The sequence below is a fragment of the Scyliorhinus canicula genome, chromosome 17, assembly GCF_902713615.1.
Source record: "Scyliorhinus canicula chromosome 17, sScyCan1.1, whole genome shotgun sequence".
In the NCBI taxonomy this organism is placed as follows: domain Eukaryota; kingdom Metazoa; phylum Chordata; class Chondrichthyes; order Carcharhiniformes; family Scyliorhinidae; genus Scyliorhinus; species Scyliorhinus canicula.
The window spans coordinates 50,840,852-50,854,812 of NC_052162.1; the positions used below are offsets into that span (position 1 = coordinate 50,840,852).

At 43.1% G+C, this 13,961-nt stretch overlaps 1 protein-coding gene across 4 annotated transcripts in view; it reads left to right on the top strand.

The window, feature by feature from the left end:
- LOC119951755 (ADP-ribosylation factor-like protein 6) overlaps positions 1–13,961 on the top strand; it is a 204,383-nt gene that overhangs the window by 151,904 nt on the left and 38,518 nt on the right. For all 4 annotated transcript variants that reach the window (XM_038775083.1, XM_038775080.1, XM_038775082.1 and 1 more), the window contains 3 exons: positions 5,047–5,156; positions 8,210–8,345; positions 13,314–13,438. In XM_038775083.1, the coding sequence (XP_038631011.1) occupies positions 5,047–5,156; positions 8,210–8,345; positions 13,314–13,438 (371 nt within the window). The remainder of the gene's footprint in view (positions 1–5,046; positions 5,157–8,209; positions 8,346–13,313; positions 13,439–13,961) is intronic.

Genomic DNA, 13,961 nt, shown 5'->3' on the forward strand with positions numbered 1-13,961 from the left:
ACATCTTTGGACTGTTTTAATCCTCTTCATCAGCTCTGAAGGGGTTAAAAATCATCGACTGCAGCTAAGTTCTTGGAACACTGCTAGACCTGCAGTGGATACCTGCAATAGCAATGGGCAAAGGGGGCTTTGATAGACCACAAGAGGGCTGTAAGCACAAATCACTGCTTTCCAGATAACAACCCAATACTGCAAATGTGTCTGGATAGCAGCAATAATTATCTTTACTACTTACAAATGACCCAGTGCCAATGATCATAAGGTGATGGAATCATTTATTAAGATGGAACATGAAGTAGTCCAATCTGAAACTTGGATCCTAAATTTAAACAAAGGAAACTACGAAGGTACGAGGGGTGAGTTGGCTACATTAGGGAACTTCATGAAAAGGCATGAAGGTGGGCAGGCAGTGGCTAATATTTAAGGAACGAATGAATGTATTGCAACAGTTGTACATCCTTTCCTGGCGCAAAAAACAAAATGGAAAACACAGACTAACCATGGCTCACCAAAGAAATTAAGGATAGTAGTGGGCAGCACGGTAGCATAGTGGTGAGCACTATGGCTTCACAGCGTCAGGGCCCCAGGTTCGATTCCCAGCTCAAATCACTATCTGTGCGGAGTCTGCACCTTCTCCCCGTGTCTGTGGGTTTCCTCCCACAAGTCCCGAATGACTTGCTATTAGGTAATTTGGACATTCTGAATTCTCCCTCTGTGTACCTGAACAGGCGCCGTAATATGGCGACTAGGGGCTTTTCACTGTAACTTCATTGCAGTGTTAATGTAAGCCTATTTGTGACAATAAAGATCATTATCATTTATTAGGTCCAAAGAGGAATTATATAAAATTGCTGGCAAGCATAGTAAGGGAGCAGTTTAGAATTCAGCAAAGGAGGGCCAAGAGATTTATAGTATGTGAGCATCACTGGCTGGACCAGCAATTATTGTCCATCCCTAATTGTTATTGAGATGGTGATGATGAGTCTTCTTGAACCATTGCAGTCCCTCTGGTGTACACCCAACATGCTGCCGGGGAGGGAGATCCAGGATTTTGACCCAGCAACAGTGAAGGAATGGCAATATATTTCCAAGTCAGGGTGGTGAGTGACTTGGAGGGGAACATCCAGGTGATGGTGTTCCCATGTGTCTGCTGCCCTTGTCCTTCTAGATCGGGGCAGTCGTGGGATTGTAAAATGCTGCCTATGGAACTTTGGTGAATTCATGCAGTGCAGCCTGCAGATGGTACACACTGCTGCCACTGTGTGGTGGTAGACGGAGTAAATGGAATTGGAAGGGGTGCCAATCAATCGGGCTGCTTTGTCCTCAATGTTGTTGAGCTTCTTGAGTATGTTGGAGCTGCATTCATCCTGCAGAGTATTCCATCACATTCCTGACTTGTCTTGTAGATGATAAACAGGCTTTGAGGTGTCAGGAGGTGAGTTACTCGCTGCAAGATACCTGGCCTCTGACCTGAACTTGTATCCATCGTATTTACACGTCTAGTCCAGTTAAGCTTCTGGTTCAGTGGTAACACCCAGGATGTTGTTAGTGGGTGGGACTCATTGATGGTAATGCCTTTGAATGTCAAGGAGTGATAGTTAGATTCCCTCTTGTTTAGATGGTCACTACCCAGCCTTTTGTGATCCAACTTGATCACGGATCATAGAATTCAAAATGCAGAGGGAGGCCATTCAGCCCATCGAGTCTGCACCGATCTTTGGAAAGAGCACCCTACCTAAGCCCAGGCCTCCACCCTGTCCCCGTAACCCCACCTAACCCTTTTGGACACGAAGGGGCAATTTAGCATGACCAATCCACCTAACCTGCACATCTTTGGACTGTGGGAGGAAACCGTAACACCCGGAAGAAACCCACGCAGACACCTGGAGAAAGTGCAGACTCCACACCGACAGTCACCCGAGGCCGGAATTAAACCTGGAACCCTGGAACTGTGAGGCAACAGTGCTAACCTCTGAGCTACTGTGCGCAAGAGGAGAGAAATAGAGCATTGTATGACAGCAACTTGCAAGAAACATAAAAATAGACTGTAAAGCTTCTATAAGCATGTGAAAAGAAAATAATGAAAACAAATATAGGTCGCATACAGTCCGAAACGGGAGAAATTATAATACAGAACAAGGAAATGGCAGAGGAATTAAACAACTACTTTAGTTCTTTCTTCAAGGAAGAAGACACCAATAACTTCCAGAAATGCTGGGGAACCAAGGAAGAATTGAAGGAAGTTAGTATTGGTTAAACTAAATAGTGCTGGAGAAATTAATGGCACTGAAAGCCAATAAATCTCCAGAGTCTTGTGATCTACCGAGGGAAGTGGCCATGGAAACAGTGTTGGTTGTAATCTTAAACAGTCCTGAATTCTGAAGCAATCCTGGCAGATTGAAGGGTGGCAAATGTAACCTTACTATTTAAAAAAGGAGGGAGGGAATTGCGGACCGGTTAGCCTCACATCAGTAGTAGAGAAAATGCTAGAGTTTACTATAAAGACTATGATAAAAGGACACTGAGAAAATATGAACAGGATCAGATGAACTCAGTGTGAATTTATGAAAGAAATTTTTGAAGATATAACTAATAGGGGGAACCAGTTGTGTATTTGGATTTTCAGAAAACTTTGAAAAGTCCAATGTAAGGTTGGTGTGTAAAATTAAAGCACGGGATGGAGGGCATCATATATTGGCATGGATTGATAATTGGTTAGCAGAGAGGAAATAATAGGAATAAATGGGTCTTTTTTGGAGTGGCAAGCTATGACTCACAGAGGTCACTTCTTGGGGCTCCAGATGTTCACAGTATGTATCAATGATTTGCTTGAAGGAACCAAATGTAATATTTCCAAGCTTACTGGCAACACAAGACTATGTGGGAATGTGTGGTGAGGAAGATGTTAATAGGCTTCAAAAGAGATTTTGGGCAAGTTGAGTGAGTTGACAAATACGCAGATGCAGTATAATGTGGCTATGAAATGAAATGAAAATCGCTTATTGTCACGAGTAGGCTTCAATGAAGTTACTGTGAAAAGCCCCTAGTCGCCACATTCCGGTGCCTGTCCGGGGAGGCTGGTACGGGAATCGAACCGTGCTGCTTGGTCTGCTTTAAAAGCCAGCGATTTAGCCGAGTGAGCTAAACCAGCCCCTAAAATGAAAATCGCTTATTGTCACGAGTAGGCTTCAATGAAGTTACTGTGAAAAGCCCCTAGTCGCCACATTCCGGCGCTTGTCCGGGGAGGCTAGTACGGGAATATGTGTGAAGTTAAGCCACGTCGGTACGAAAAACAACATTGCAGAGTATTATTTAAATGGTGTTAGATTTGGGAAAAGTTGATGTACAAAGGGACCTGTGCACCAGTCATTAAAAGCAAGCATGCAGGTGCAGCAAGCATTTAGGAAGGCCTTCATTACAAGAAGATTTGAGTACAGGAGCAAGGATGTCTTACTGCAGATGTACAAAGCCTTGATGGGACCACATCTGGAGTATTGTGTGCAGATTGGTCTCCTTACCTAATAAGATATGAACTTGTCACAAGGGGAATGAAGTGAAGGTTCACTAGACTCATTCTTGGGATGGCAGGATTGTGGTATGAGGAGGGATTATGTCTATATTCACTGGAGTTTAGAAGAATGAGAGGGGATCTCACTGAAACACATCAAATTCGCACAGAGCTGGACAAACTTAATGCAGGGTTGATGTTCCCCCTGGGTTGGAGGTTCTAGACAAAGGGGTTACGGCTCAGGATACAGGCAAGGCCATTTAGGACTGACATGAGGATAAATTTACTTGCTGAGGGTGGTGAGCCTGTGGAATTCTCTACCAGAGAAGGCTGCAATTGACAAGTTTGAATATATTTAAGAAGGAAATAGATTTATAGACATAAGTCTCAAAGGGGTATGGCATTGAGGTAGAGGGTTAGCCATAATCATATTGAACGGCGGAGTAGGCTCAAGGGGCCAAATGGCCTACTCCTCTTATTAATTTATATGTTTCTGTGAGTAGCTTGATGACCCTTTTTCAGAGGAGGATGAGAGGCACAGCGATAAGTTGTGAGCTTCTTTGAGAGGGAATCAAACCTAGAATGACAGAACAGCACGGTAGCACAAGTGGATAGCACTGTGGCTTCACAGCGCCAGGGTCCCAGGTTCGATTCCCCGCTGGGTCACTGTCTGTGCGGAGTCTGCACATTCTCCCCGTGTCTGCTTGGGTTTCCTCCGGGTGCTCCGGTTTCCTCCCACAGTCCAAAGACGTGCAGTTTAGGTGGATTGGCCATGCTAAATTGCCCTTAGTGTCCAAAAAGGTTGGGCAGGGTTATTGGTTTACGGGGATAGGGTGGAAGTGAGGGTTTAAGTGGGTCGGTGCAGACTCGATGGGCCGAATGGCCTCCTGTACTGTATATTCTATAACAGGAAGGTCACTGAGTACTGAATGATTGGGTTAGGGAAATTGGAAGGGTAGTTATTAATTGAGTGAGAAGTAATGGGAAACATGGTGGTAGTAGAAGAGAGATATTTGGGACGAGATAAAGATTTTTTTTTAAACAAGAGAACAAAGTAAAGATTGAGCTTGAATCTGGAGCAGCAGTCAAAGTATACATAAAAAAGCTGAAGTTACGGAGGCCTGGTTATAAGAACATAAGAACTAGGAGCAGGAGTAGGCCATCTGGCCCCTCGAGCCTGCTCCGCCATTCAATTAGATCATGGCTGATCTTTTGTGGACTCAGCTCCACTTTCCGGCCCGAACACCATAACCCTTAATCCCTTTATTCTTCAAAAAACTATCTATCTTTACCTTAAAAACATTTAATGAAGGAGCCTCAACTGCTTCACTGGGCAAGGAATTCCATAGATTCACAACCCTTTGGGTGAAGAAGTTCCTCCTAAACTCAGTCCTAAATCTACTTCCCCTTATGCAAGTGAAAAATACAAAAGCAACCTCAGTAATTAATAAATTGTGGAAATTTTATAAAATATGTATATAGCTACAACAGGTTCATCAATAACTGCTTGCCAATCTTTCCTGTTCATTTATCTGCAGTGCACTGTCATCGAGAGTCTCACCAATCTGCTGGTGAAGTGGCTGACCTGGCATTCTGTGTGTGTGGCTGAGATGGACAGAGATATTACCAATGTTTTACAGAGTCCACAGTGAGTATCTATAATGCAAGGACTTTTCACAAAAATAGTCGAGAGTCTTACCCGATGGTTATAAATAAATATGGCTTTGTATTGAATTTTACTTCTGTTTATGCAAATGAGAAATCTCTGAACTAAGTAAACACGATTAGGAAAGCAATTGAAGTGAGGATGGTCCTAGTTTTCTGCTTGCATATGGGTATCGGCTGAGGACATATTTTGGCATGGGTGTTAGATCTCTTGATTGAATATCCTGTCATCAGTTAAAGTCCAGGCTCAACATGAAGAATGATTGAAAATCATGCCCGTTGAAACATTTGTTTATTGGTGGCAAATAGGGAGAGAAAAGATTAATAGAATGGTTTACAGCACAGCAAGAGGTCATTCAATCTCTGCTGGCTTTCTGAAACAGCAACTCAGCTGGTGCCCTCACCTGTAGCCTGCAAATTTATTTCTCCTCCGATAATCAATTCCCTTTTGCAAGCCATGACCCAGTCTGCCTCCACCACACTCTCAGGCAGTGGATGCCATGTCCTAACCACTTTTATATTAAAATGTTATTCCTCATGTTGCCTTTGGCTCCATTGCCAATCACAAATCTGTGTATTCCAACTCTCATCCTTTTACCAATGGGAACACTTTCTCCCTAATCCAAACAGGCCCTTGTTGATTTTGAACAGCTCCAGCAATTATATTCAAGCTTCTATTCTCCAAGAGAACAAGTCCAGCTCCTTCAATTTATTCATATAGCTGAAGTCCCTCATCCCAGGACCCATTCTCATAATTTGTTTCATCGAATCGTAGCATCCCTACAGTGCAGAAGGAGGCCAGTTGGCCGATCGAGTCTGCACTCTCCAATCCACACCACCCTATCCCAGCACCCAGAGGAAACCCATGCAGACATTGGGAGAACGTGCAGATTCCACGTGCAAACTCCACACCGTCACTCAAGGCTCGAATTGAACCCAAGTCCCTGGCGCTGTGAGACAACAGTGCTGGCCATTGTGCCACTTTTCCAGCTGCAAAACCCTTTGGACCTCCCAAAAGTACTGAAGGAATCCATGAGAAACATTTTCTCTGAGGGTTGTGAGCCAAGGAGGCAGTACCTTGGGTACCAGGGCCAGTGAGCAAGACCGGGAAGCAGGGGTGTTGGGGAACGTGGTCTAAGGAGCATTGGTGTTGGGGAGTAGGGCTCGGCGAGTGGACATGCCAGGGGCACAGATGTCGGGGAGCGTGGCCAAGGCATCCAGAGTGGGCACACCAAGATAGCGGGACTGACTTTGTACCTGAGTGAGTGATTTGAGACAGCATGAGACAGTGATTGTGGAGGGTGGGGTGGTGAGGCGAGTGTGGGGCTGGGAAGGCAAGGAGAGTGCGGGGCAGGAGGGATGAGGAGGATGGGGAGGGGGAGGTCAGAGTGCATGGAAGGGGGAGGGAGTTTGTCCTCCTCCCCCCTCCCCCAAGCACACCATCCAGCATGCACTCTGATATATTCTCACAGTGGTGCAGTTCAGTTGAGTGTGTATCCTGAGAATGAGCCAGAAACACACACGCTCCCTATTACATTGTAATACAGTAGTCCCCCGTTATAACGCGGGTGTTGGGGTCCAGGACAGCCACCCGCGTTGCATCCGAGCCGCGGATATCCACGATGGGGGTTTTAAATTTATTTTAAAATCTATGCATGCGCTTCCCATTGTGAGTCTACGGGGGGCGGGGGGAGAGGTCAGACCCCCGTAGACTCACAATAGGAAGCGCATGCATAGATTTTAAAATAAATTTAAAACCCCCATCGTGGATCTAATTAAAACAAGCTCTCTGATTGCCACAGAATGAGGAGTTATTCCAGAGGGAAACCCACAAAAACTTACCAGGAACTCTGGTGGGTTTCACCAAACTGGAGGAAAGGATTGCCTTTCAAAAATATGTTCTGACCGCCACCGGTTTAAAGAACCTGTCTGCTGTGCAGGGTTGAGGCAGCTGTAGCTCTGCACTATCCACTTCCGGACGCTGTGTGAGCTGCTCCTCTCTCACTGAATCTCCCTCCAATCAGCCGGCGGTGTCAACTTCAGCGGCCGGCTCACTTTGATCCGGAGAGGGAAGCTGACAGTTGGGGTCCATAAGCCCCCCCGCCGTATATCGCGAACCGCGGTATTGCGGAGCGCGGTATAACGGGGGACTACTGTACTCACCTCAAAGTTTTTTCTTTTCATACCTCAGCTTTGTTTGAAATTCATGTTTAATGCTGTATCAAACTTCTATCTTTCTAAAATTTGCTCAACGGCCACTTGAGTGAGAAAAATTTGAAATGTCCACCTCCACATGAAAAGTTTGGACAAGCCTGAAGTAGGGGATTGTACAGGGCTCTGTTGAGTGAGCATTGCCAGTGAGATTTGTTTAGGATTGCTCTAGCAAAGAACGAACACCGATGTAATGGCCCAGCTACTTCCAGCTGTTCTGTAAGGTTCAATACTTCTGTGGTTAACCTAGTGGCAATGGACTTCATTTGAATAGCGACTACTACAGTGGTGTTGCGTAATTCGCTTGTTTTGCCATCTAAAAGTAGGGTGTTTTGAACTAGATCCTGTATTCCTGCTACTGCTTGCTCACATTTCACTTGTGCATTCCTGAGGTAATTGTGTTTTAAATCATTTTTTAAGGCTATGCTTTGCTAGATTTTCCCTGTATTGTTATTCCTTTTTTTAATCTGCCTGGAATTGTACATCTTCTGTCGTCGAGAGAACAAATGTAATTTTGGTGTCCAAGCATTTTTAGGCCAATTGTGATCCCCCCTCCCTGTTTAATTTAATCCCTATGGGCGAGCTTATTTTTGCTGTCTTCAAGGCTCAAATTGTGAACTGTTCAGATTCGGAATTAAATCCCTGTCTACCTCCCTACTCCGTGGTAGCTAAGTAAACTAACCATTCAGCTGCAAAATAAAGGAAGTTCCTCAGATGTCTTTATTCAGCTCTTCTTTAACTTGTTGAATTTTAGATGTTGTGAATAATAAAGCAAACTAAGCGAAGGCTTCCGCTGAGTTCTTTCAAAACTTTTTGTGCTTTCAGGAACATTTCCCTTTCTGGATTCGCAAATTCTATTTCTGAACTTGTGGAGTTTACTACAAGAATTTCCATGGTAGCATTACAGATGGAGGCTTACAACAGTCTGCTGTTACACTTCATACTCAATTTTTATGAGACGGTGAGAGACTGGTGTGCTTAGAAAACAGCTTCCTGACTTTTATTAATTAGCCCAGATGAATGAAGTACAATTTGAGAGGCTATCAATATAAAACTTGTAACTGGAATCCTGGTTAACATTTAAATCCCTTTCCTTTCCCTTCACCCCAGTGAAATCTGGAGACAAGCTAATTATATATTTTCATTGGTTCAGATCAGCCTAATCAGTATGCACCAGGGATTTTGCTATTGTATGCCAATTTATTTGAGACTTTTTTTGAAAAGTATTTGTCTTTTTGCACACCTTGTCACTATGTTTCATCAGTACCATTTACTTCTGATAATTCAAAGTAATTTGTTGCGCTTAAAATTTATTATCAAATAATTTGAATCAAGCAATATAAGTAACAGAACGAAATAGAAATTTTGTGTTTGATTAAATTTTGGACTAGTGACTTAAGTTAAGAGGGGCTGACTAATTTATGGAGTAATAAAACCAATGATAGGAGAGATTAAAATTGCGTTGTATGGGTCTCTTAAAAATATTCAAAAGTGTTGAATTACCATCTTTTGGATAGTGATAACAATGTAATCTTTGATTTGAAATGGATGCAGATGATTATGGGTAGACATATCTATTGCATGGAATTTGACTTGTGGATCATTTTTTTCCTGAATCTTTAACACATTGGTAAATTGTGTTGAAGTATACATTTACTGCCATAGATTGTGTAGATTGTATGTTGTCCTTTTACATAAAACGCTCAGGTATTAAGGTACTAATTTAGTCTATAGTATTTTAAATATGCAGTCATAGAACGTTGGCTTCAAAGTAGGCATTTGGTTCATCTAGTCTGCTGTAATATTTTTCCACAAGTCACCTTGTTTAATCCCACACTGTCCACTCCCTTCATTCACCTTTTGATGTCCCTCTTTTCCAAGCAACTATTTAATTTGAGTATTGCAGGGGGAAAAACAAGACATGGTGTTGAAGCATGTCATCTTGCGCTCACAGGACTGACGCAAGAATGACAAATTTCAAAGGGAGCAATGATTTATACTGCATGAGAAAAGGTTGCTGATTGGTAGACAAGTTGACTCTAATTGGTTGAGGCATTGTCATGGAGAATACATGAAGGTATCATTTTGCCCTGCACTTTTTGTCTGATTCAAACAAAGTGCAATGCTTGGGCATGTTCCTTTTGCCTGCAGTGGACTGGTCCCTATGTATGAATATATGTGGTTTCTAGCAAGCATAAGTGAACTATAATACGAGCCCGACCGATAATCTTAATTTGATTGCCATGATGTGGAGATGCCGGCGTTGGACTGGGGTGAGCACAGTAAGAAGTCTTACAACACCAGGTTAAAGTCCAACAGGTTTGTTTCAAACACGAGCTTTCGGAGCACGGCTCCTTCTTCAGGTGAATGGAAAGGCTTGTTCCAGAAATGTTTATATAGTTACCTCTCTCTCTGCATCTTTGATGATTTGATTGCCTGCAGGTGCTCGCATTCCGGGGCATCTCTGACTGTGTCTATATAAACATTTCTGGAACAAGCCTTTCCATTCACCTGAAGAAGGAGCCGTGCTCCGAAAGCTCGTGTTTGAAACAAACCTGTTGGACTTTAACCTGGTGTTGTAAGACTTCTTACTGTGCTTAATTTGATTGTTAGTGCACCTATGGGATTGCTTAAGTATTGTCAAACTGCAGAATCACATCGAATATTAGATATTCTATTCTTAGTTCTCAGTTTTGAAATGCGGGCTTTGAATATGTTCAGTACTCTGCCTATTGCGAACACTTAAGGGGATATGCTGTTTGCTACAATTTGCCAGCCATTGGGATGTACAGTCGACCAACCTGGCATTGCATCACTGAAATTCATATACCACGTTATTCATTTGTGTGGTAGGCACGATATCTTTTTGCCTTGAATGCAATGTACTGTTAGTGGAAAATACCACTTGTGTTTTACTGCATGGCAGCAGCTTTGTTATACCGCACCTTTCCAGGGTAAGTTGAGATGGCAGTACTTTTCAGTTTTGAAAGTGAAGGGTTTGGGCCCATTCATGTATATGTGTGGTATACAGCAAGTAGTCCTTGCTGGTAGATTGTATAAAACAGCATGTCGCTTTGGCTGTTCACAGTAGGCAAGAGTGCTGACCGTATTTGACCAGACCATATTTGACCAACCCATACTTGCAAAACTCGTACCGTAATGGGGAATGTTTTCAAGAAGCAATCAGCTGTAGCACTTGGGGCAAAGCGGATCAAAGGATATGGGGGGAGAAGGCGGGATCAGGCTATTGGGTTGGATGATCAGCCATGATCATAGCGAATGGCAGAGCAGGCTTGAAGGGCTGAATAGCTGCCTCCTATTTTCAATGTTTCTATGGAAGGTTGGAATTAATTGGAAAATTCCACCAACTGTTATGATCCCATGGAGACGGTTCATGTTTAACGCAAAGACGTCAGGTGGCAGCCACGAGCTGATCAGTCGTACACAAGGTGGATCCCGCATGGAATCTTAGATTTTGCCCCTTTCTACCCAGTTAATGGGCACTTTGGTGGGGAAAGGTGCAGAACCATTGGAGAATGTTGGTTTCTCCTCCAAAGGGGAATGTCGGCGGGTTCCAACACTCGGCAGAAGTTGAAGAAAGCTTCAATTCGAGATGGAGGACCCTCATGGTGTTGCTACTTTTATTAACAGACCACAAGCTGCGAGTATGTTTCTTGTATTGACCAAATGACCACACAACCAGTATGTTAGTTCAAAGGACAGTTTATTATTAAACACAAGGCTTATCTCTGTGCAATGATACATGCGGCTACCCATTAAACTACACCTATCAATCAAGGTGACCTTTACTTCTGGATGACCGGCTCTGTGCAGGTAGATGAGGCCTTTATCCGGGTCCCCATGTGTGTCAGCTGAAAGTCGTTAGATTCGTCTCGGCTGCGGCTCGTCTCCCTCAGATAGCGATCGCAGGTCTTGAACTTGGCTTGTCGTTATACTGCAGTGGGCACAGGCTGGTCCCAAAAGAGATTCATCTCTAGTGCGCAGGGCCTCTTATCCTTCTCTTCTTTAGCGCCCTTTGGGCGGTACTAATTCAGGATCCAATGGATTGATAGGGTCTCGATCACCCTAATCGATTCTGGCCAATTAGGGGTGGATACCTCGATGGCTGGGCGGGTCCTAGTTACCATTGTCCCAAGTACATATGCCTTTCCAAATAAGGGGAAGCGGTGCCGGGCAGTCTGCTACTGTTGCTATTCCCTAATTGGAGTCTATTATCCTGGGGAAATCGGTGATTAACCTTTAACAGGTGTAAGTTTCAGTTCGGTCTGATTTTCCTTTGCCCAATACACAGGGGCTCTGTACTGTCCGTGTCCCAACTTGACCACAATTCCAATTATCCTTTGCCTTTCATCTTAGAAACAAAGGGCAGGTTTCAACACAACAATCTTGATATTGGTAACGTTTTAGAAGCCTTTTGATTTTGGAAATAACAGCCATGATTGCCCTCATAATCTACTACAGAGTCGTGAACACAGCCCAGTCCATCACGCGAACCCGCCTCCCATCCATTGACTGTCTACACCTCCCACTGTCTCGGGAAAGCAAGCAGCATAATCAAAGACCCCTCCCACTTGGTTTATTCTCTCTTCCAACCTTTTCCATCGGGCAGGAGATACAAAAGTCTGAGAACATTCACTAACCGATTCAAAAACAACTTCTTCCCTGCTTTTAATAGACTCCTGAATTATCCTCTTATGGACTCAACTGATCTCTCCATGCATCTTCTCTACTGAGTAGCACTACACTCCATATGCTTCACCCTGTGTCTGTGCATTTACGTTGAGTATTTATCATATGTTCTATGTTTTTCATGTATGGAATGATCTGTCTGGATTGTACAGAGAACAGTATTTTTCACTGCACCTCTGTACACGTGACAATAGATCCAAATCCCCACATTTATATATTGGTCACTTAGCAATTAGAGCTAGGGGCAGCACGGTGGTGCAGTGGCTAGCACTGCTGCCTCACGGCGCCAAGGTCCCAGGTTCGATTCTGCTCTGGGTCACTGTCCGTGTGAAGTTTGCACATTCTTCCTGTTTTTGAGTGGGTTTCGCCCTCACATCCCAAAGATGTGCAGGGTAGGTGGATTGGACACGTTAAATTGCCCCTTAATTAGAAAAATGAATTGGGTATTCTAAATTTATATTTAAAAAAACACAATTAGAGCCATCCCTTTGATTCTTACTGATTATCACTCAGTTTTTACGGTCAGGTAGACTTCAGCACAGATCATATGATCCTTTAATTTACCCTTAATTTAAAGATACAGCCCCAAACTAATCTTTTTGCAAATCAAAAGATAGTCTGAAAACATAATCGTATCAAGTTCATTATTATAACAAACCAGGTGTGCACAGCCACTTTTTTAAAAAGTGGGTACAAACATGGTACCACAGCAGTCTTAAAGGACTATACTACCCACAAATGGAAGTAAAAACACAACAAAGAAAAATTAGAGGGAACATTGTTCCTGTGCGGTTTCATTCCATGATTTTATGAATCTGGAGTCAGAAGAATGGAGTTCAGGGCAGTGTAAGGATGGCACAGGTTATAGAGATCGGAGAAGGGTTGAGACTAAAGAGGAGTGCAAATGTAATAACAGTTTGAGGTATTTCAGACCAAGAATTGTTATAGGTCAGTGAGGATGGGTGATGACACATGGAACCTGGCGTGGGATAGGATATTTATAGTAGTGGTAAGTTTATGGAGAATGCAAAGTTACAATTATGGGATTTTGGTCATGAAAGGTGCTATGAAAATGCAAGTTTGTGTTTAATTGCCACTCAATAGCTAACGTTCTTTAACGATATCACTGTTCTTGCTCTGCTTAGGAAAAATATGTCTCTGTTGTATCTCTCCTGACTGTTATAAAAGTATTTCTAGTTTTATGCTATTCCACCCACAGGTGTCTGATATGTATTTGAAATACAGTCTACCCCTAGTGATTTTGCCACCTGCAGGTATCTTCTACCCAGCATTATTGAGTTTGGAATCCGTAAACCTGAATCAGCTGTGCTACGTTATGTATAAGTGAGTATTGCATCTCTTAGTACGTCCTATTGACATAGAATATTCTAAGAAACTAATGGCTACATTGGCTATATTTCATAATGTGAAAGGAAAATATCAGGTGGTGTCCAGTGTTTCAATGGTTTCAGGAAGAAAACTTCCATTAGCTTTCAAACCCTGGAGGGGCCATCTTCAAATTAATCAATGGCTGTCTGTTGTTTTTATGTAATTTCTGTAACAATGAGTATATTCCTGATGACCGGAGTGGTGTTGCAATTAATACGGCACACTGCTGGAATTTGGTAGATGTCAGTTTGATAATGGGGATAAATCTGACGATATTAATAAAGTAGAGAGAAGAAGAGAAAAAAGAATCTGGCCAGACAAGACCAGTATGGCGAAAGTAAAAGGGAATTCAAAGGTCTTTGTTGATTAGATTAGCAATAAATAGGTTACTTGAGGGGTGGTGGAGCTGATTGGTGACCAAAATGTAGATCACTTGGTGGAGGCAAAAACATGGTTGAAGTATTAAATTAGTTTTTAT